The sequence below is a fragment of the Salmo salar genome, chromosome ssa13, assembly GCF_905237065.1.
Source record: "Salmo salar chromosome ssa13, Ssal_v3.1, whole genome shotgun sequence".
NCBI lineage: Eukaryota > Metazoa > Chordata > Actinopteri > Salmoniformes > Salmonidae > Salmo > Salmo salar.
Window position 1 is genome coordinate 62,114,642 of NC_059454.1, and position 25,551 is coordinate 62,140,192.

The window sequence follows — 25,551 nt, forward strand, 5'->3', positions numbered from 1 at the left end:
AAATAATCAGACACCCATTTTTCAAGCTAGCATATAATGTCACAAAAAACAAAACCACAGCTAAATGCAGCACTAACCTTTGATGATCTTCATCAGATGACAATCCTAGGACATTATGTTATACAATACATGCATGTTTTGTTCAATCAAGTTCATATTTATATCAAAAAACAGCTTTTTACATTAGCATGTGACGTTCAGAACTAGCATTCCCACCGAACACTTCCGGTGAATTTACTAAATTACTCACGATAAACGTTCACAAAAAGCATAACAATTATTTTAAGAATTATAGATACAGAACTCCTTTGTGCAATCGAGGTGTCCGATTTTAAAATAGCTTTTCGGTGAAAGCACATTTTGCAATATTCTGAGTAGATAGCCCAGCCATCCCGGCTAGCTATTTTGACACCCACCAAGTTTGGGACTCACTAAACTCAGAATTACTATTAGAAAAATTGGATTACCTTTGCTGTTCTTCGTCAGAATGCACTCCCAGGACTTATACTTCAACAACAAATGTTGTTTTGGTTCCAAATAATCCATAGTTATATTCAAATAGCTCCGTTTTGTTCGTGCGTTCAGGTCACTATCCAAAGGGTGACGCGCGAGAGCATTTCGTGACAAAAAAATTCAAAATATTACATTACCGTACTTCGAAGCATGTCAAACGCTGTTTAAAATAAATTTTTATGCTATTTTTCTCGTAAAATAGCGGTAATATTCCAACCGGGTAACGTTGTATTCATTCAAAGGCTGAAAGAAAAAAATTGAGAATTCTCGTGAACACGCGGGTACGTTTTTTATCCGGCCATGCAAATACTGCCCCCTAGCCCCAACAGGTTAATTTATGTTACGAGTGTGTACTGGAGGCGAAGTCAGGTGCAGGAGAGCAGAGTGTAGTTAACCTGTTATGGCTAGGGGGCAGTATTTTCACGGCTGGATAAAAAACGTACCCGATTTAATCTGGTTACTACTCCTGCCCAGTAACTAGAATATGCATATAATTATTGGCTTTGGATAGAAAACACTCCAAAGTTTCTAAAACTGTTTGAATGGTGTCTGTGAGTATAACAGAACTCAAATGGCAGGTCAAAACCTGAGAGATTCCTTTACAGGAAGTGGCCTGTCTGACCATTTCTTGAACTTCTTTGCCATCTCTATCTTTTACAAAGGATCTCTGCTCTAACGTGACACTTCCTACGTCTTCCATGGGCGCTCAGAGCCCGGGAAAAACCTGAATGTCGTCATCCCAGCCCCAGGCTGAAACACATCATCGCCTTTCTCAAGTGGCCGATCAAGGGACTGTGGGCTTAGGCGCGTGCCCTGGCCGCCCCCGTCTTTGTGATTTTTCCTCTGTTTGCCCGAAAAGGAGATTCCCGGTCGGAATATTATCGCTTTTTTACGAGATAAATTGCATAAAAATTTATTTTAAACAGCGGTTGACATGCTTCGAAGTACGGTAATGGAATATTTAGACATTTTTTGTCACGAATTGCGCCATGCGCGCGACCCTGATTTACCATTTCGGATAGTGTCTGGGACGCACAAACAAAACGCCGCTATTCGGATATAACGATGGATTATTTTGGACCAAACCAACATTTGTTATTGAAGTAGCAGTCCTGGGAGTGCATTCTGACGAAGACAACAAAAGGTAATCAAACTTTTATAATAGTAAATCTGATTTTGGTGAAGGCTAAACTTGCCGGGTGTCTAAATAGCTAGCCCGTGATGGCTGGGCTATGTACTTAGAATATTGCAAAATGTGCTTTCACCAAAAAGCTATTTTAAAATCGGACATATCGAGTGCATAGAGGAGTTCTGTATCTATAATTCTTAAAATAATTGTTATGCTTTTTGTGAACATTTATCGTGAGTAATTTAGTAAATTGTTAGCAAATTCGGGGGGTATGCTAGTTCTGAACGTCACATGCTAATGTAAAAAGCTGTTTTTTGATATAAATATGAACTTGATTGAACAAAACATACATGTATTGTATAACATAATGTCCTAGGTGTGTCATCTGATGAAGATCATCAAAGGTTAGTGCTGCATTTAGCTGTCTTCTGGGTTTTTGTGACATTATATGCTAGCTTGAAAAATGGGTGTCTGATTTTTTCTGGCTTGGTACTCTGCTGACATAATCTAATGTTTTGCTTTCGCTGGAAAGCCTTTTTGAAATCGGACAGTGTGGTTAGATAAAGGAGAGTCTTGTCTTTAAAATGCTGTGAAATAGTCGTATTTTTGAGGAATTTGTAATTCGCGCCACGCCTATCATTGGATATTGGAGCAGGTGTTCCGCTAGCGGAACGTCTAGATGTAAGAGGTTTTAACAGGCACACTTTTTATTCCGGTCCAAACGAAAGCACATAAGTACATATAACGTGCACAAAACACGGAACATAAACAAAAGTCTGGCGCGTAACAATACCCACATAACATCAAAACAATTTCACACAAAGACATAGAGTGGAACAGAGGACTAAATACATTCAGTGTGATTTGGGAATGAAAACCAGGTGTGTATGGAACAAGACAAAACAAATGGGAAATGGGGAAAAATGGAGCGACGTTGGCTAGAAAGCCGGTGACGTCAATCGCCGAACGCCGCCCGAACAAGGAGAGGACCCAACTTCGGCAGAAGTCGCAATAATTTTACTTGACCATCTCACAAAACATGTGGGTTACATTTAAAGGGGGAGATCAAGCTGATCCTTACTGTTGTAGGCCTATTTCTATTTTGCCCTGTTTATCAAAAGTGTTGGAAAAACTTGTCAATAATCAACTGACTGGCTTTCTTGATGTCTATAGTATTCTCTTTGGTATGCAATCTGGTTCCTGCTCAGGTTATGGATGTGTCACTGCAACCTTAAAGGTCCTTGATGATGTCACCATTGCCCTTGACTCTAAGCAATGTTGCACTGCAATTTTTATTGACTTAGCCAAAGCTTTTGATATGGTAGACCATTCCATTCTTGTGGGCCGGCTAAGGAATATTGGTGTCTCTGGGGGGTCTTTGGCCTGGTTTGTTAACTAACTCTCTCAAAGAGTGCAGTGTATAAAGTCAGAACATCTGCTGTCTCAGCCACTGCCTGTCACCAAGGGAGTACCTCAAGGCTCAATCCTAGGCTCCACGCTCTTTTCAATTTACATCAACAACACAGCTCAGGTAGTAGGAAGCTCTCTCATCCATTTATATGCAGATAATACAGTCTTATACTCAGCTGGCCCTTGCACGGATTTTGTGTTAAATGCTCTAAAACAAAGCTTTCTTAGTGTCCAACAAGCTTTCTCTACCCTTAATCTTGTTCTGAACACCTCCAAAATTAAGGTAATGTGGTTTGATAAGAATGCCCCTCTCCCCACAGGTGTGATTACTACCTCTGAGGGTTTAGAGCTTGAGGTAGTCACCTCATACAATTACTTAGGAGTATGGCTAGACAGTACACTGTCCTTCTCTCAGCACATACCAAAGCTGCAGGCTAAAGTTAAATCTAGACTTGGTTTCCTCTATTGTAATCGCTCCTCTTTCACCCCAGCTGGCCAAACTAACCCTGATTCAGATGACCATCCTACCAATGCTACATTACGGAGACATAATTTATACATCAGCAGGTAAGGGTGCTCTAGATGTTCTTTACCATTTGGCCATCAGATTTGCCACCAAAGTTCCTTATAGGACACACTCCTCTGTAAACTGGTCATCTCTGTATACCCGTCGCAAGACGCCCACTGGTTGATGCTTATTTATAAAACACTCTTAGGCCTCACTCCCCCCATCTGAGATATCTACTGCAGCCCTCATCCTCCACATACAACACCCGTATGCGACTGGAACGAGCTGCAACAGACACTCAAACTGGACAGTTTTATCTCAAGCTCTTCATTCAAAGACTCAATCATAGACACTCTTACTGACAGTTGTGGCTGCTTTGCGTGATGTATTGTTGGCTCTACCTTCTTGCCCTTTGAGCTGTTGTCTGTGCCCAATAATGTGTGTACCATGTTTTGTGCTGCTACCATATTGTGTTGGTACCATGTTGTTGTCATGTTGTGTTGCTGCCTTGCTATGTTGTTGTCTTAGGTCTTTCTTTATGTAGTGTTGTGTTGTCTCTCTTGTTGTGATGTGTGTTTTGTCCTATATATTTGTGTTTTATTTATTTAAAAAAATATTTTTATCCCAGCCCCCATCCCCACAGGAGGTCTTTTGCCTTTTGGTAGGCTGTCATTGTAAATAAGAATTTGTATTTAACTGACTTGCCTAGTTAAATAAACGTTAAATAAAATAAATACAAAATTCTTACTAATACACATCAATAAAATACTAATATACATCTAAAGATCTCTGAGGAAACCAATATTCCCTCTCGGGGTGTTGGAGAGAGAAAGTGTAGACCCAGAAAACCATTAAGACCCGAGATCAAGTGTTAGATTAATGTCCCCTAGCGAAATGGGAATGAATAGCTGAAGAAGCTGAAGACAAATACTTTCAATTATGGCAAACAATGTAAAATAGCCCTAGTTATAACCTCTGTAGAGGCGATGGATCCATCAGGATTAGTTAGTCTGGCCTTAGATCAATGCCGGGGCTTTGAGAGGAGAGGGTTCAGGCGGACGGTGATGTATTTCAGTATGTAGGAGGCACCTAACTGACACATCAATGGGAGAAAACGGCAATGAACACTGTCTCTCCGCATCTCAAATGGCACCCTATTTCCTATATAGTGCAGTAGTTTTGACCAGAGCATAGGGCCCTGGTCAAAAGCAGTGCACTATAAAGGGAATAGGGTGCCATTTGGGACACAACCTGAGTAGGGCCAGATCAAAGGGAAAACAGGAGAGAAGGTAAAGGACACATGCAAAGTGAGCACTCCCTCGCTCCAATTAAAAGAGTGGAAAAAGGAAGAGTGCAAAAAACAGACGGAGAGAAAGCAAGAGGCTAGGGCGGCGCCGATGCTATTTACAGTCAAACCCCTCCCTCAGCTTTCTTCCGAAAACCATTTCATCGCTCTGTATTTGCATTTAAAAATCTGATTTTCCTTCATTGACTTTGGCCTTTGATTTAACACACCACTTCATCGCCATAATATATCCTATTCAGTCAAATATGCTAATTATTTTTTACTTTAAGTGCCATTATTTTCAATCCATTGTCAGTATGTAGCCCTGCTGTCTTCCCTTTCAGAACTGTTGCAATGGCTAAGAGGTCAAATTTTCCTGTCGTCTCTAAGAGTAAACACTGTCCACAGTTCACACGGCCAGGAGATAACCTTTCCAGTTCACACTTGTCCCCGCTGTCATTGATCCGCCAAAAAGAATGAAGTGTCATTTCTCCCCATGGCAGGCACAGACAGCGCTTCTCTCCCTCTCTCTCTCTCCCCCCTCTCTCTCCCCCCGCTGAGCTGAAAGTGATGTTTGGTTAAGCACCGGGATGCCCCTAGGGACCGAGTCATTACGCTGCACTTCAGTGACACCGGCGATGGGTCCCAGGATGCTACTAAAAGGACCTGGAGTGGGATTGTATGGACGTAATGGGATTGTTCTCCCAGGCCCAATTATGGAAACTCTGTCCATGATGAAATAGAACAGGGGACTGAGGTAAAAGCAGACAATGTCTACAGGGGAAGACAATGTAACAGATTGGCATAGCAGGAGTCGTAGGAGAAGAAAACAAATCTGATGAGATGGCATGGTACCCAAACTGTGATCCATTGCCATACTGTAAAAGCAGGTGTATTATTTTATTATTTTATTTTGATGTTATTGAACATTTTATTCAAAGAGTTTATCTAGTCGATTGTGCCGTGCACCACATCTCTTCAAATACATTTATTGGGTAAAATTGTTTCCAAGGTGGGTTGTTAATGCCGATTCATCTAGTATTTGACCGCCATTCTACCTACAGTATCCAAACAACACAATAACCTTTTTCTCTGTTCCAGGGGCAAGTGCAGTGTTCCCCACACAGCTTTGAAAGCTGATTGTGGGGAATGATTTCCTCAGGCAGCCATCAGAGCGACGGAATGGTCTTCAAAACAGCCAGAGGAAAGATTGGGGAAGGAGACTCTCTCTGCCGCTTTGGAAATGAGCAAAACACAATTTAACCATCTGCCGGAGCAGCAGATGTTGCGATAAATTGCTGCAACTTTCAAATGTTTACTTTTTTTTAAACCCAGATGCAGTTTGGAGGGCTGGTGTGTAGGGTTAGTTGAGTTTACTGTATTCTGCGAGATTGAGAAATTGTTTTTCTGGCTGTAATGTAAAGTTTCAAAGACCTCTCATGTGACAACTGCAGTGTCGTAAGATTACTAATGCAGAGTAGGATAATTTGAAAACAACAAAGAAAACAATTATGGTATTAACATAAAGGTACTCAAGCAATAATCAACACACACTGACAATGGCCTAACAGCCAAACAATTCGTTTTTGTTATTTTTTCCTCTAAGTGAATACATTTAGAGTGTGGATCCTCCACAGATTAAACTCTATCAACATTGGCCATTTACCATATCATTTGCACTTACGACAATTTGATGTTTGTGATTGTGCCCAATCCCCAAAGTTTCTCTCACGTTATTCAAAAAGCCTGTTGCCATGTAACCCCTTAATTTGTCTTTGCTTAATAATTCACAAGAGGGTTCTGATTAATGCGCACCATGAAATATATTCAAAACACTTGTGAGAGCTTTGAAAGCAGCAATAACACAATCAGTGTGTTTGTGACTCCTGTGCCATGTGAAGTGGCTCTTTTAATTAATGATCAAACTCTAAATACTCCATTGCTGACAGCTACCTTTTTGATGACGAGAGCATGGATGGATTTTTTTTTATTACATGAAAGTAATGAAAGGAAAAGTGCAGATCAATGGACATGTGAGTGACACAAGAACAATAGGAAACTATGACAAAGAAACAGTTGCTAAGGGTAAGAGCGCAATAGAGAGAGATGGACAGACAGATGGATGGTATGGGTCTTTGAGAGAAATGGAGGCTATGGGTAAAGGCTGTGTCCAAGAGAGGATGGAAGGAGAGGAAGAGAAAAAAATGAGAAATGTTGAATACAGAGAGTAAGGGAATAATTCGAGCGAGGGAGGAAAGGAAAGAGAGGAAGAGAGCGTAAGAAGAAGGTGAGACGTAGACTATAATACAGAGAGAAAGAGAGCTAGACAGGAAGACGAGTAAGGTAAGGAAAGAGAAAACAAAAAAACTGATTGACTGAAAGCCTTGCCCAAGAAAGAGAGATGGAGTGAGAGGAGAAGAGAGAGTAGTAGAAAAACTAAAAGATAAGTGGCCCTGTTTGAGGAAGATAGAGGGAGGTAGACAAAGAGTTCAGTTGGGAGAGGAGGAAAGAAAGATAAAGCCAAGTAAAAACAAAAAAAGAAGCTTAGCATTCATAAAGCCTTCCTAATGCCTAATGTTACACTACCCTATGTTTATATGGTCTTTTATAAATGATTTTATGTAGTGCTATTGGCATTAAACATTATAACACCCACTCCATAACAACTGTCATAAGAATTTATAAAATATAATTTAAATATATGTAGGGCTTATGACAGGCATTATGACTCTTTATGTCATGCATATAAAGGGTTTATGAATGCTTCATGAATGCTACATTATCACCATTCTAAGTAAAGTGAGGGGCTTTCCTACCTGAGAGGTCCCTGTTGACCCCCAGGGCCATGCCGTCTCTGAGCCAGAGCACCATGCCGTGGTAACCAGGGATGGAGCAGGGCAGGGTCACCGGCTGACCTGCCACCACCACCAGGTCTGTGGGCTGCTGGGTGAACACTGCACTGGCCCCTGGAACAGAGAAGAATTTGTGTCAAAACAGTGCAACTTTTGATCAACAGTTTCGATAGGATTTAATTTTCTTCACAGATGTATAGTGTCATATGCCATTTAGCAGACACTGTTATCCAAAGAAACGTATAATAGCACATGCATACAGTACATTTTCGTATGGGTGGCCCCAGCAGGAATTGGATCCACAACCTTAGCATTGCAAGTGCTATGCTCTACCAACTGAGCCACAGTAGCCTACTGTGCATCCAATGGGGTACCGCCAGGGTAGATGTTGAATTGATGAAGCATTGTTCAATGTTTTTGTGTGTATGACAATGAATCCTAATAGTAATGTTGCCACAGTAGGCCAGTGAAAATAAGTATACAGATGCTATGGAGCTGTTAGTGGAGTTACAAACCAAAAAAGTTATATTGAACGGGCTAAGCAGAGATGAACGGACAGACTGATCAAACAGGTGTAAATCTTGCTGAGATTGAGGCTGTCCTACGGACACAGCTCAGGTGTCTATTCAGTGTATAGTTAGATAGCATCCATGGATGGTTGAATAAATGGGGATTGGTTCGCGTAGTGAGAAAGAGCACAGGAGATGGTACTGGCATCCGGCCACATCATCCCACATTCATTAATACTCTGACCCATCTTCACATAGAAATAATCACACTTTCATTCCCAGTCATTTATGTTGATGTAAGACTTACAATACCGATGAGCCCAGATATTAGGCGAGCGTTTCTATTCAATTACCTTTTTAACGGAAAATGCATTACAGCAAACATTAAATCAAAATGAGCCCATGCAGCTGTTCAACTCAATCTGTCTTCGGCCTCATTCATTACCATCTCACCCCTCATCGCAAAAAATGACTTCAGTTTGGGTGGCTTCATTTTGGGAAGGCAGCGGAGTGGTGCATTGCTTACAGCAGCTAACCTCATTTAGAGAACACATCTTGAAAGGGTGTGAATATAAGCAGACAAAGGGTTCAGTACAAGGTACATGCAGGACACAGACAGCTTTCATACCTTTTTGTATGAGGGTAGAGTCGAAAACATGTTTTTGTTCTCCCACAAACAGTTTTTCCCACCAACGACTGATCCCTCTCATTAAAGCCATGGAAGTTGAAGGACGACCACAGTACTACAGACATTGTTGGTGGAAAACAGGACCCCCCCATTATAGCGAATCTTTGTGTAAATAAAACATTTTTAGAGGACAATCATGGTACCATTAATTGCTTATAATACACCATCAGATGTATGTCCTTGAACCAATTATTTTTAAATGTCACACAGAAGAAGTTATGAGGAAAATTTAGTTGCTATTGGCAGCCTCCTGTATTCCAGCATCTCACTGAAGAAAATAACACATAATTCGAGGTCTTGTTATTTTGGGATTCTACCATATGAATATCTCCAATACCTCCAGTCCAAAAATTTATACAGGATAAGTCTTGACTCTTTACTTAATTTAATGGTACATTTCTATCTTTTAATCCAAAAGGATGCTGGTTCGAATCCTCGAGCCGACTAGGTGAAAAATCTGTTGATGTACCCTTGAGCAATGCACTTAACCCTAATTGCTCCAGTAAATTGCTCTGCTAAATGACAAACATTAAAAGACACAACAAACAGAGAACTGCTGTGTTATATTAGTGTGGCAGAGAGGATTATATGTCCCACATGGCACCCTATCCCCTGTATAGTGCACTACTTTTGACCAGGCCCATAGGGCATGGTCAAAAGCAGTGCACTATGTAGGGAATCGGGTGCTATTTGGGATGCAACCATAGTCTTGTCTTTGGGTATATGCTTCACAAATGCAGAAGACACATTTCATGTGAATGCATTCAGCTGTACAACTGACGAGGTATCCCCCTTTTCCTTTCCTTTCCCTTTCCATTCTGACAGTCACAGCTCATAAGATGTCTCATTTATACATAGTATATATAACTTCTACGGTAACCTGTATTTCTATCTTATATCTTTTGTTCATGTTATCAAGAGCACTTGCTGTAGTAATATGTGTTCGTTACTTGACGTAAACATGCAAAAGAGAAGATATTTTATTATTTGCTTTAAGATTATTTATCTACCAGTCATCCCCTGGTCCAGATCCAGACAATTGCAAGATGGATGGCATGTTGAATATTGATCGGGCTAAAAAGTTATAATGCTTTGCTCCCCAGACAATCAAACATTTTCTCAGAGTCCATTAGTGGAATCAACATTCTGTAACATGAGGCATTTTTGGTGCTCTTAAGGGGAATATTTGTTTAGCTCTTCCAGGCAGGGTAGCAGCGTTTCACAGATTTAGGTAAAGGCATGGTTTAATTTCAATCCGGAGACAACACCATTGGGAATGAGTGTAGTTTGGAGGCTCATTGTCTACTCCCAAATTGAGTCAAACATCCAGTAATTTCTGAATCAATCTTCACTATATATACAAAAGTATGTGGACACCCCTTCAAATTAGTGGATTCAGCATTTTCAGCCAGACCCGTTGCTGAGAGGTGTATAAAATCGAGCACACAGCCATGAAATCTCCATAGACAAACATTGGCAGCAGAATGGCCTTACTGAAGAGCTCAGTGATTTTCAACGTGGCATCATCATAGGATGCCACCTTTCCAACAAGTCAGTTTATCAAATTACTGCCATGCTAGAGCTACCCTGGTCAACTGTAAGTGTTGTTATTGTGAAGTGGAAACATTTAGGACAACAACGGCTAAGCCACGAAATGGTAGCACGTAAAAATAATTTGTCATCGGTTGCAACACTCACTACCGAGTTCCAAACTGCCACTGGAAGCAACGTCAGCACAATAACTGTTCATTGGGAGCTTCATGAAATGGGTTTACATGGCCAAGCAGCTGCACACAAGCCTAAGATCACCATGCACAATGCCAAGCGTTCGATGGAGTGGTGTAAAGCTTGCCGCCATTTGATTCTAGTGCAGTGGAAACACGTTCTCTGGAGTGATGAATCACGCTTCACCATCTGGCAGTCCGACGGATTCATCTGGGTTTGGAAGATGCCAGAAGAACACTACATGCCCCAATGCATAGTGCCAACTGTAAAGTTTGGTTGAGGTGGAATAATGGCTGTTTTTCATGGTTCGGGCTAGGCCCCTTAATGCTACAGCATATGATGATATTCTAGAGGATTCTGTGCTTCCAACTTTGTGGCAACAGTTTGGGGAAGGCCCTTTCCTGTTTCAGTATGACAATGCCCCCGTGCACAAAACGAGGTCCGTTCAGAAATGGTTTGTCGAGATCAGTGTGGAAAAACTTGACTGGCCTGCACAGACCTCAACCCCGTTGAACACCTTTGGGATGAATTGGAACGCTGACTGCGAGCCAGGCCTAATCGCCCAACTTCACTTCCCGACCTCCCTAATGCTCTTGTGGCTGAATGGAAGCAATGTTCCAACATCTAGTGGAAAGCCTTCCCAGAAGAGTGGAGGCTGTTTTAGCAGGAATGGGCGGACCAACTCTATCTTAATGCCCATGATTTTGGATGAGATGTTCGACGAGCAGGTGTCCACATAGTTTTGGTCATGTAGTGTACTGTTTCCTTTTGTAACAGCGGACTTGATATCTTGGCCATGTCACTGTCCACATGGTCTTCACTTTAGTAAAGGGTGACAGTGTCAGGTAGTAAAAAAGGACTTGCAAGTAGAAAATATTGGGACATTCCCTGGGTGAAACCACAATTGACTTGAGAAGGGGACCTATGTGCTTGTCTCTTGGCTTTATACGCCATTCCGTTCTTAAAATATGCCTCCTCTATACCCTCTCCTACGTTTAATCACAGCAACCTTCTTGACCCCAGGAGTGTCAGTACTCAATATTCATGTCTGTCCCAGTCATTGGAGAGAAGCTCTCAAGGCATCTCAGGACGGATCTATGACGAGATGGCCAACACCACAAAAACAACATTATCGTTGAATCTAAATTGTAATTGCTCTCATTATCTCTCCTTGCTTCCTCAAAAATGCATTGGAGGAGATGGTCTGAGGGGAGGAACCTCGGATCATCAATTTGAGGAAGAGGTGAGGGGAGAGAATGCGAGGAATCAAGGAAATACATTGAGATTCACCATTTTGAGGTGCATTCTATGTTCTGTTGACCTGGGACTCATGAGTATCTGATTCATAGACAACATATGTGTCACCAGTATTTCTACTCTGTGCTGCATGCATAAGGGAAATACAACTGCCTTCACAAACTGTTTACTTATACTCATGATAAACAACCCAGTTGAATATTGTCTTTGTCACTGTTGGTGATATTAAACAATATTCATATTGACTTTCCACAGCAAATGTTTTTCCTAGTACTCCCACCAATGTCAAAAGGATGCCATCTCAGAATTCCGAAATATGACTCTGGTTTGACAGTTTAACATACAAACTGACAGTTTGAGACCTCATAGATAACCTCAGAAAGAGTGCACTCCTCCAAGAGGGACTTAATGGCAAAGTCTGTTCACATTTGCATTGTATTTCTCAGAATCTGTGAGGGTGCAATGTAATGCTTCAATCTAGCCCTGTACTCCTAGTGGTGCCTCACAACAGGGATTCTGCAGAGCATGGCTAGCTCTAATGGGAGTCTGAATTGAACAAATGAATCTCATCATCACATCGCCAGCTTCTCAGTGGGCGAAAACACTCACAGTCAAATCAAAATAAATACATATATTTTGTCAAGGATACTTCTTTTACATCAATTTTCTGTTTGCCTTAAGCTTTTCAATTTATTTTGCAATCAGAATGCCAAATTACATGAACTCCTCCAGCACAAAAGCAAACATTTTGCCTACTCACAAACATTCTGCATTAGCTGGGGACTGAATTTCTCAGAAGTCCAGAATGTTTTGTTGTTACAAGACAAAATATAACGCTGAGTCATCACTTTGTTTTCGCCATGTCTTACTCAAGACAATACCAAAGTCTACACCCACAGAAAGGACTCAAGAGAAACTTAAGCTGAATTCACAAATTATTAATCTCAGTTGGAAACCTCAATACCTTGCTGCCATGCCTATCTGATGATAGTTACATTTGTCTGAAAATCTCATCTTGAGTCATGGCTACTGAAGATAATTAATTTTGACAGGGTCACAGAGATATGTTGTGGACAATTCCACAGTAACAGAGTGATGCTGAGACTCTGTTTTTTCACTCTAAGATGAATGCCAAACAAAACTGAATGATTGCAAAGTTAAACAAACCATACAATGATATGTACAAGGACTACTTTGAACAATTTCCACAGAAAAGTGTACAAAAACACATTTACTTGAAGAACAGTGCAGATGCAAAGTTTGGTAACAGAATGACAGTGTGTTCTGTTTGTGCCGTTATTCTGTTACCAAACTTTGATCTGCATTGTTCTTTAAATGTTTTGTTAAAAGTAGTCCTTGTGCATAGAGTTATATGGTTTATTTAACTGTGCAATCATTGGTTTTGTTTGACATGCATTTTACAGTGAAGAATCAGTCTCAGCATCACTCTGTTACTGTGGAATTGCCCTTGTACTACATGGTTGACGAGTACTGTATATACAGTATTTGATAGGAAAATGCTTATTTTATTGAAATACCCAACATCATATTACTTTTCATGTGGAAATACTTCACAAATTTGATGACATCAATCAAGATGATACAAGATTTAAAGCAACATTTAACACAAGCACATTGTTCCAAGTTGTGTTTGCCTATGCAATATGCACGGTATAACAGGGATCGATTTCTCCTGTTGGCCATGGATTTACTGAAATGCAATTAGGCCTACGAGCAGAGCCTCATATTCCCTTACCTGTTGAGAACACTGAAAAGAGGGGGCAGCTTTATTTAATTGTTGCAATGGGCTGTGAAATGTTTTTCCGCAGCAAGATTGAAATGTGTGCCATAAACAGTGTCAGCGATTTAGTGCCAGTGTGCTGAGAACCATACAGTCTCATCACCGTCTGTCGTAGGGTAAAGACCAAGACGCAGCGGGAAAATGTACACTCATCTTCTTTATTACGGACAAAGAAGGAAAACCCAAAACAAACACGTATACGAAAACACAACGACGAATAACAGGCCGGTAAGGCACAAAGCTATACACAGCACAATCTCCCACAAACTAACAGGTGAAAACAGGCGACCTAAGTATGACTCTCAATCAGCAACAACGAAGTACAGCTGATCCTGATTGAGAGCCACACCAGGCCAACACAGAAATACAACACTAGACCAGCCCCCTAGAAATACAATACAAGAACATACCCAACAACACGGAACACCTAAATCAAACACCCCATCTTACATAAATACATATCTAATAAACCCCGAACCACTTAAATCAAATACCCTTTCTACATAGATACACCACTAAACCCAGAAACACTTTACACAAAATAACCCTCTATATAAACGCATAACCAAAAACATGTACAACAAATACCCTCTGCCATGTCCTGACCAAACTACAATAACAAATAGGCCCTTTACAGTACCCCCCCCCCCAAAAAAAGGTGCAGACCCCGGAAGCACCTCACACAAAAATAACAAAAATAACCCCCAAAACAAAACAAAAATCCCAAAACTAAAGGGAGGGAAGGGAGGGTGGCTGCCGTCACCGACGGCTCCTGTGCTACACCCCCCCTCCCCAAACCTCCTACAGTGGAGGTGGCATAGGCTCAGGCCTTAATTCCCCTACCGGACCAAACCACCCCCACTGCATACCTCTGCCTGAGGCCAGACCCTGGACTGGGCTCTGGGAGCTCTGGACTGTAGGGCGACTCTAGGAGCGCTGGACTGTAGACCGACTCTAGGAGCTCTGGACTGTAGGCCGACTCACTCGGTTCCGGACTGTAGGCAGACTCACTCGGTTCCGGAATGTAGGCCGACTCACTCGGTTCCGGACTGTAGGCAGACTCACTCGGTTCCGGACTGTAGGCAGACTCACTCGGTTCCGGACTGTAGGCAGACTCACTCGGTTCCGGACTGTAGGCAGACTCACTCGGTGCCGGACTGTAGGCAGACTCACTCGGTGCCGGACTGTAGGCCGTCTCACTCGGTTCCGGACTGTAGGCTGTCTCACTCGGTTCCGGACTGTAGGCAGACTCACTCGGTTCCGGACTGTAGGCAGACTCACTCGGTTCCGGACTGTAGGCAGACTCACTCGGTTCCGGACTGTAGGCAGACTCACTCGGTTCCGGACTGTAGGCAGACTCACTCGGTTCCGGACTGTAGGCAGACTCACTCGGTTCCGGACTGTAGGCTGTCTCACTCGGTGCCGGACTGTAGGCAGACTCACTCGGTGCCGGACTGTAGGCCGTCTCACTCGGTGCCGGACTGTAGGCTGTCTCACTCGGTGCCGGACTGTAGGCTGTCTCACTCGGTTCCGGACAGCCCGTGCGCACGCGAGATCGTGCGCACTTCCGCATACTCCGGTGCTCTCCACTCCAGTTGCTTCCCATAATAAGCATGGGAAGCTGGCTAAGGGCTCACCCTTGGCCCAGCCAAACTACCCATGTGCCCCCCCCAAAAAAATTATCCGGGTTGCCTCTTGTGCTTCCCCATCGGCGCGTACACAACTTCATACCAGCGCCTCTCCGCCTTGGCTGCCTCTATCTCCTCCGGTGGGCGACGATATTCCCCAGCCTGGTGCCAAGGTCCAGCCCCGTCCAGAATTTCCTCCCATGTCCATGATTCTACTGGGCACTGTTGCTGCTCCCTTCTCCGCTGCTTGGTCCGTGGTTGGTGGGAGATTCTGTCACGGGTGTCGTAGGGTAAAGACCAAGACGCAGCGGGAAAATGTACACTCATCTTCTTTACATAACCGGACACATAACCAAAAACATGTAAAACAAATACCCTCTGCCACGTCCTGACCAAACTACAATAACAAATAGGCCCTTTACTGGTCAGGACGTGACACCGTCGTAGTCCAATCACACTGCTGTACGGAGAGGACCACTGGTGACGTAAAACTAAAACAGGAGAGAGTGAAATATGGGGTTGTGTGCCCTGTCGATTTGGTGGGGACTACAGTGCATTGACTGTGTATGCTAGTCTACAGCGCTAGTGTCACAGTAGCAGATTGAAAAGTATTATTACCTCCGTTTGATACCTGTCAGTGCAATGTGAATTGTTAACAGCTGTGCCAAAAAGGGTTACATTTCATTGTCATTCCGGGTACCCTTTGTATTGTTATTGTCGGGAGGAGAAAATGTAATTCTGTCTGAGGAAGAAAAAAAGAAAGAAAAAGAAAAAACAAACAGGCTTTGAATTAATCTGGTGTGTATAATGGAATTTTTACAGAGGATTGCCACGGTCCACCTACAGTCTACAGTACTTTGAAATATGTTTTCTATGGATTTGACCAAATGTGTTTCCTGAATGCTTATCAGCATTTTCAAGATAGAAAAACCAAATGATAAAGAATGAAAATGTGCCGCAGTGTGCCAAACATAAAACCATTACACGCTGCCTCCCATGGGTCTTCTGTGAAAAATTTTATTGTTACTTGTCTGGTTGCAGACAGACATTGGAAGATAAGGGGTTGGGTTTTGGGGGAAAATTGGACTTCCTTTCAATTCATCAAGTTAACCTATTAACTTAAGTATCCCTTTGCTATGAGACTCGAAATTGAGCAAAGGTGCATCCTGTTTCCAATGATCATCCTTGAGATGTTTCTACAACTTGATTGGAGTCCACTTGTGGTAAATTCAATTGATTGGACATGATTTGGAAAGGCACACACCTGTCTATATAAAGTCCCACAGTTTTTATAGACAGTGCATTTCAGAGCAAAAACCAAGCCATGAGGTTGAAGGAATTGTCCGTAGAACACCGATACAGGATTGTGTCGAGCTACAAATTTGGGGAAGGGTACCAAAACATTTCTGCAGCATTGACGATCCCCAAGAACACAGTGGCCTCCACCATTCTTAAATAGAAGAAGTCTGGAACCACCAAGACTCTTCTTAGATCGATTTAATTGAACTGTGTTATTGAAACACTATTGAATTGACAAAAATGATTGACAAAATGTATTCAGGTAATCATGTTTCAACTCAATTAGAACAAGTACCTCCCAAATGAATCAAATGTATCAGTTCTAGCTCTTTGAGTTGCGTTCATCCTAGCTAACTACTAAATGAAAAAAAGCTCTTCTTTTATTTCCAATTAACAATGGTTTAGGGGAGATTTCAGTAGGGAGCTTTGTGCTCCCATCTGCTTCTTGCTCGTCCACGAGCTTCTCCGCCAGCAAATCAACAGACCAATTTAACTACAACGACATTCTCAATAACGGTTACATAACATTTTTACTTTTTACATGTAATGTAGTTGTTTATCTACCTTAGTTGAATGCACTGACTGAATGACCTAAATGTAAATGTAACTGTACAAATATACGGTTGCAAAGCATGCAGTAGGAGGCAGGTAGGGCGGCACATAGCTTAGCGGTTAGGAGTGTTGGGTCAGTAATCGAAAGGTTGCTGGGTCAAATCCCCAAGCTGACCAGGTGAAAAATCTCTAATTGCTCCTGTAAGTCGCTCTGGAAAAGAGCGTCTGAAAGATATTCTTATGAGCTCTGCCCCCCAAAAAGACAAACTCTATGACCAAATGAAATTTTGTCAGTTAATTTCTACATTAACCTGTTAGGGCTAGGGGGCAGTATTGACACGGCCGGATAAAAAACATTCCCGATTTAATCTGGTTACTAATCCTGCCCAGTAACTAGAATATGCATATAATTATTGGCTTTGGATAGAAAACACCCTAAAGTTTCTAAAACTGTTTGAATGGTGTCTGTGAGTATAACAGAACTCAAATGGCAGGCCAAAACCTGTGAAGATTCCATGCAGGAAGTGGCCTGTCTGACAAGTTGTGTTTCATCTTGGCTCTTTTTATTGAAGACTGAGGATCTTTGCTCTAACGTGACACTTCCTACGGCTTCCATAGGCTCTCAGAGCCCGGGAAAAAGCTGAACGATATCGAGGCAGCCTCTGGCTGAAACACATTATCGCTTTTGGCAAGTGGCCGATCAGAGTACTATGGGCTTAGGCGCGTGCCCGAGTCGACCCCATGCTTTATTTTCTTCCGTCTGTTTACCTAAACGCAGATTCCCGGTCGGAATATTATCGCTTTTTTATGAGAAAAATGGCATAAAAATTGATTTTAAACAGCGGTTGACATGCTTCGAAGTACGGTAATGGAATATTTAGAATTTTTTTGTCACGAATTGCGCCATGCTCGTCACCCTTATTTACCCTTTCAGATAGTGTCTTGAACGCACGAACAAAACGCTGCTGTTTGGATATAACTATGGATTATTTTGAACCAAACCAACATTTGTTATTGAAGTAGAAGTCCTGGGAGTGCATTCTGACGAAGACAGCAAAGGTAATAACATTTTTGTTATAGTAAATCTGACTTTGGTGAGTGCTAAACTTGCTGGGTGTCTAAATAGCTAGCCCTGTGATGCCGGGCTATCTACTGAGAATATTGCAAAATGTGCTTTCACCGAAAAGCTATTTTAAAATCAGACATATCGAGTGCATAGAGGAGTTCTGTATCTATAATTCTTAAAATAATTGTTACGTTTTTTGTGAACGTTTATTGTGAGTAATTTAGTAAATTCACCGGCAGTGTTCGGTGGGAATGCTAGTCACATGCTAGTCACATGCTAGTGTAAAAAGCTGGTTTTTGATATAAATATGAACTTGATTGAACAAAACATGCATGTATTGTATAACATAATGTCCTAGGGTTGTCATCTGATGAAGATCATCAAAGGTTAGTGCTGCATTTAGCTGTGGTTTGGGTTTATGTGACATTATATGCTAGCTTGAAAAATGGGTGTCTGATTATTTCTGGCTGGGTACTCTGCTGACATAATCTAATGTTTTGCTTTCGTTGTAAAGCCTTTTTGAAATCGGACAGTGTGGTTAGATTAACGAGAGTCTTGTCTTTAAAATGGTGTAAAATAGTCATATGTTTGAAAAATTGAAGTTTTTGCATTTTTGAGGTTTTTGAATAACGCGCCACGGGATTACACTGGCTGTTGAGTAGGTGGGACGCTAGCCCATACAGGTTAATGAATCTGGTGCACATCAAGTTCCACCGGAGTTAACCTCTCTAGGGTAGGTGGCACCAAATCGTCCCACCTACGTAACAGCCAGTGGAATCCTGTGGCGCGTTATTCAAATACCTTAGAAATGCTATTACTTCAATTTCTCAAACATATGACTATTTTACACCATTTTAAAGACAAGACTCTCGTTAATCTAACCACACTGTCCGATTTCAAAAAGGCTTTACAACGAAAGCAAAACATTAGATTATGTCAGCAGAGTACCCAGCCAGAAATAATCAGACACCCATTTTTCAAGCTAGCATATAATGTCACATAAACCCAAACCACAGCTAAATGTAGCACTAACCTTTGATGATCTTCATCAGATGACAACCCTAGGACATTATGTTATACAATACATGCATGTTTTGTTCAATCAAGTTCATATTTATATCAAAAACCAGCTTTTTACATTAGCATGTGACTAGCATGTGACTAGCATTCCCACCGAACACTGCCGGTGAATTTACTAAATTACTCACGATAAACGTTCACAAAAAGCATAACAATTATTTTAAGAATTATAGATACAGAACTCCTCAATGCACTCGATATGTCCGATTTTAAAATAGCTTTTCGGTGAAAGCACATTTTGCAATATTCTCAGTAGATAGCCCGGCATCACAGGGCTAGCTATTTAGACACCCAGCAAGTTTAGCACTCACCAAAGTCAGATTTACTATAAGAAAAATGTTATTACCTTTGCTGTCTTCATCAGAATGCACTCCCAGGACTTCTACTTCAATAACAAATGTTGGTTTGGTCCCAAATAATCCATCGTTGTATCCAAATAGCGGCGTTTTGTTCGTGCGTTCAAGACACTATCCGAAAGGGTAAATAAGGGTGACGAGCATGGCGCAATTCGTGACAAAAAAATTCTAAATATTCCATTACCGTACTTCGAAGCATGTCAACCGCTGTTTAAAATCAATTTTTATGCCATTTTTCTCATAAAAAAGCGATAATATTCCGACCGGGAATCTGCGTTTAGGTAAACAGACGAAAGAAAATAAAGCATGGGGTCGACTCGGGCACGCGCCTAAGCCCATAGTACTCTGATCGGCCATTTGCCAAAAGCGATAATGTGTTTCAGCCAGAGCCTGCCTTGATATCGTTCAGCTTTTTCCCGGGCTCTGAGAGCCTATGGGAGCCGTAGGAAGTGTCACGTTATAGCAAAGATCCTCAGTCTTCAATAAAAAGAGCCAAGATGAAACACAACTTGTCAGACAGGCCACTTTCTGCATGGAATCTTCTCATGTTTTGGCCTGCCATTTGAGTTCTGTTATAGTCACAGACACCATTCAAACAGTTTTAGAAACTTTAGGGTGTTTTCTATCCAAAGCCAATAATTATATGCATATTCTAGTTACTGGGCAGGAGTAGTAACCAAATTAAATTGGGTACGTTTTTTATCCGGCCGTGTCAATACTGCCCCCTAGCCCTAACAGGTTAAGTAAATTCTACAAGAGACAATTACATTCCGCCAAGATAGAGCAAAACTTAAGGGCAGCCAAGATGTTTTTGGGGGAGTGTATAAACATTGCCCAATAGTTTTTTCAGGCAACATACTGTGACTCCTGTGTCTTCTCCAGCTTCAATGAGGGTAGAGGGTAAAAGAGAAGAAAATGTATCTTGAAGAACTTTTATTCTCTGATTGATCCTCCTTCCGCTGCACGGACAAAAGGCACTCAAACGCGGCCCTAGGCCATTATCGCTGGAATGGAAAACATAAATCCAAATGCTGCCAATCAAATAAGAGTTTTCCTTCATCTAAATCCAAGATGAAAGCGCATGAAGATCACGTTTTTGTCCCTTTCTCTTACTACAACATGAGGTGTATGGGTGTTTCGGCATGACTGTTCACTTTAAACCACACTGTAGTTGCTTTGTGTACACAGTATACATTAACTGTGGGGGAACCTTCCGTCCTAAAGAAGTCAAGAAGGTTTATTGTACCTTTGGAGCATGGAAAGAAGAGAGTAGAGAAGTGCCTATGCTTGAGGCCTATTCCCATTAGTCTTTAAAAACACAGATTTTAACAACAGAGAAGCTGGGAGTAATTGATAGATCGTATGCAGGGAGGTGTGTAGTGGGGGGATTGAGCATTTAAAGAAATGTGGGTAGAGAAGATAATCTTGCCCCTGAGATGTGGCAAAAGGCCAAGCCATTGTGTCGGCATAGAAGCCTGTGTTTCCAACTCGCTGTTCCTCTCTGTTATGATTTCTTATTATCTCTGTTGAACAAAACTACACAGTAATTTCAAGGCACCACTGCTTCAAGAAGATTAGTTACTTTGTGTAATAACAAAGCCACAGACAACAACCTTGAGCACTCTCAAAACACCCACGGTAATAAGCAATAAAAGGTGGAAGTTCACGACATGTTTCACAGTTACGGTTTACTGTAAACTAATCTGACATATGAATTTGTATTTTTTGTACTATAAAAGAAAATAAACATTGGTTGTGTTCGGCCACAGGTTATGATGTAGAAAAATTATTATGGAATGAAATCCCAGCAATTAATTAGGCTGTAATGATACATTGATTATTGTCAATATAAATCATAATCATTATAATCAATCACTTATTCAGAGGCAAAATACACCCAAGTTGGTCCCACTTTAAATGACATGCACTTTATAGATGCTTCACATAGCCTTAATACAGCCTCCATAAACACCACATAAATGTGTCAAAAATAATCTATAAGTGTATATCATGCTCTATAAAGAGTTCATGAATGTGGCATAACTGTTTGACATAACCCCCAATAAGCACATCTTAATAATGGCTTTATAAATCATATTAAATTCAGGCTTCACAAAGTATTTATAACCTTGTCATGTATCTTGGTAGAGCATTGCAACACCATGATAGTGGGTTCAATTGCCGGGACCAGCCATATGTAAAAATGTATGCACGCATTACTGTAAGTCACTTTGGATGAAAGCGTATATATTATATTACTCAAAAAATTGCTGGGATCAGCCAACGGTTTTCCCTCTTTGGTGCATAGCCAATATTGGACCTGACCCTCAACTTTCCCCAGAATTCAACACTAAAATGTAGTGCAAAGCAAAAAACGCAAAAAAAAACAGTTTTTTTCCTAAATTTCCCCCAAAAAATTCTCGGATTAGTTTTTCCAGGTTTCAGATTTCCCCCATTTTTTTCTGCTATTCCCTGCAGTTTTTTCCACACTTTTTTTACAACATTTTATCGGTGTTTTTTCTGTGTTCACAACAATACTTAAACCACATCAGGGGATGACTTTTGATTTCAGGGAAAAATCTAAATATGTAAATGATTTTGTATAGTTTCCCTTGCATAGGGAGCCAGGCCAACCCACTGGGGAGCCAGGCCAAGCTAATCAGAATTAGTTTTTCCCCACAAAAGGGCTTTATTACAGACAGAATACTCTGTTTGTGACAAAACTGCACATTCTAGAGTAGCCTTTTATTGTCCCCAGCACAATGTGTACCTGTGTAATGATCATACTGTTTAATCAGCTTCTTGATATGCCACACCTGTCAGCCAAACGCACAAAAAGTTTAATGAATTAATTTCAATTGACTGATTTCCTTACATGAACTGTAACTCAAAAATCTTAGAAATTGCTGCATGTTACATTTATATTTTTGTTCAGTATAATAGTATGAATGAAATGGAGTTTCCCACCCCCCTATTTAGAGTACTATCCCCTTATCCAGATGGTGTGACAATGGCATTTCCTAACAACGTTACTAACTTTCTTTGTTGTTACTTTTAAGGCCTCTTCAGACACCGACATACAGTAAAGGTAAAAACAAATCCCTGTTAGGAGTAACATCTCATGCAAGGCAAAGGGAGTAATGTATCTCATCACCTTTTCATGTGGGAAATCCTACATAGAACAAACAAAAATACAATTAAAACAACGCATAGCTGAACACCGCAGCTCAATTAGGTGTAAGAACACTGACTATCCAGTAGCAGCTCACTTTGTGAATCTACTCCCTCAAATACACAGGCATTGAGCATGTTACTCTACCAAGGAGAGAAGGTAACATTGAGATCCTTCTAAAACAGAGGGAGGCCTACTGGATATCCTATCTTCACTCAATTTTTTTCTAATCAACCTAATATTTATGACACACAGCTCACTTTTGTCATTGGTTGCACTAATTGCACTGTTTATCTACATAACCTGGTTCAAACATTCATGACATTACCCTGAAGAAGGCACAGTGATGCCGAAACATTGGTGGTTTACCCAATACATTTTATCTAGAGTGTGCGATTCTCTTTATTTGTTTATATAGCTTACAGTTTATTCGCCGTTAGTCAGCACCTCTACATGAAATAACCTGTTTGGGCTAGGGGGCAGTATTGAGAATTTTGGAAAAAATATGTGCCCATTTTTAACTGCCTCCTACACCAACTCAGAAGCTAGAATATGCATATTATTGTTCAGGTTTGGATAGAAAACACCCTAAAGTTTCTAAAACTGTTTGAATGGTGTCTGTGAGTATAACAGAACTCCTATGGCAGGCAAAAACCTGACAAGGTTTCATGCAGGAAGTGGCCTGTCTGACAAGGAGTCGTGCGTCTTGCATCTGTTTATTGAAGAGTAAGGATCTTAGCTGTAACGTGACAATTCCCAGGGCTCCAATAGGCTCTCAGAAGCCGGGAAAATCCTGAAGGATGACGAGGCAGCCTCAGGCTGAAACAGATTATCACCTTATCCAAGTGGCCGATCAGAGGACCATTGAATGAGGCGCGTGCGCGATTAGCCCCCGTGGAGTATATTCATTAGGCTGTTTAGCTTATTGCAGATTCCCGGTCGGAATATTATCGCTTTTCTACGAGATAAATTGCATAAAAATTGATTTTAAACAGCGGTTGACATGCTTCGAAGTACAGTAATGGAATATTTAGACATTTTTTGTCACGTTCTGCGCCATGCGCCCGACCGTGGATTACCATTCTGATAGTGTCTAGAACGCACGAACAAAACGACGCTATTTGGATATAAAGATGGATTATTTGGGACCAAACCTACATTTGTTATTGAAGTAGAAGTCCTGGGAGTGCATTCTGACGAAGATAACAAAAGGTAATCAAACTTTTATAATAGTAAATCTGATATTGGTGAAGGCTAAACGTGCTGGGTGTCTAAATAGCTAGCCCTTGATGGCTGGGCTATGTACTTAGAATATTGCAAAATGTGCTTCATCCGAAAAGCTATTTTAAAATCGGACATATCGAGTGCATAGAGGAGTAATGTATCTATAATTCTTAAAATAATTGTTATGCTTTTTGTGAACGTTTATCGTGAGTAATTTAGTAAAATTGTTAGTAAATTCACCGGAAGTTTGCTAGTTCTGAACGTCACATGCTAATGTAAAAAGCTGTTTTTTAATATAAATATGAACTTGATTGAACAGACATGCATGTATTGTATAACATAATGTCCTAGGTGTGTCATCTGATGAAGATCATAAAAGGTTAGTGCTGCATTTAGCTGTGGCTTTGGGTTTATGTGACCTTGTATGCTAGCTTGAAAAATGGGTGTCTGATTATTTCTGGCTGGGCACTCTCCTGACATAATCTAATGTTTTGCTTTCGTTGTAAAGCCTTTTTGAAATCGGACAGTGTGGTTAGATAAACGAGAGTCTTGTCTTTAAATAGCTGTAAAATAGTCATATGTTTGAGAAATTGAAGTAATAGTATTTCAAACGATTCAAAAATCGCGCCACTGGATTAGACTGGCTGTTACGTAGGTGGGACGAATTCGTCCCGCCTAGCCCATAGAGGATAACTTTCTCTGGGTGTGCGCCAGCTCATGCTTTTTATTAGAGTTTTAAGGTCGGAACCAACATGCAGTACCTCCAGCAGGCAGGGAGACAAGAACCATTCGTCCCCCAGTTCATTGACAAACTACACTATTCACAGCCCTTGTAATGTTCAATGTAATGAATTGTATTACTGGACTTCTGAACCTTTATGTATTTGCATTTTTTTATGTAAAAATGAAATGAAATGTATGGTTTAACATGTCATTAATGTTTATTTATTTTAGTCGTTAGTGATAATTCCCTATGTGTTAGTACATTTGTGTTTACATCATTAAGCCATTATGTTTATTTATTTTTTATTTACGGTACGGTATGGCTTGTTATATTGTTGTGTGCGTGTTTGTGTACTAAGGAAGATGTAACATGATTCCAGAAGAAAGACAATTTCAATTTCCTTATGTTGGGGGCTATCATTAAGGTAAGTGTCTCTTGGTGTAACGTCGTCCACAGGCTATTGCGCACACAGCATGCATATGCATGGGATATCAACCATTCAAAGTTGTCCTTAGAGGGCGTGACCATAGAATTAAATGGGAGTGACCTTACTGAGCAAAAACATTCCCCCTGGTCATCACTAGTTAACACAGCCAAAAAGTCATAATTATGCCTAAACCCAGCCTATTTCCACAATTTCTCTTCTTACAATTTGATTTTAAACCTAATCCTAACTAATGAAGGACAAGTTTGATGTGACTAGCATGACTTCACTTTAGAGTGTGTGCCATTCTTCAGCAAAACATGTCACCCATTATAAAGCACACATTTAT

General features: G+C 41.0%; 1 protein-coding gene across 1 annotated transcript in view; it reads right to left on the bottom strand.

The window, feature by feature from the left end:
- Positions 1-25,551, bottom strand: part of LOC106567547 (kin of IRRE-like protein 3) — a 366,739-nt gene that overhangs the window by 172,194 nt on the left and 168,994 nt on the right. The window contains exon 2 of the mRNA XM_014136991.2: positions 7,662-7,811. Within this exon, the coding sequence (XP_013992466.1) occupies positions 7,662-7,811 (150 nt within the window). The remainder of the gene's footprint in view (positions 1-7,661; positions 7,812-25,551) is intronic.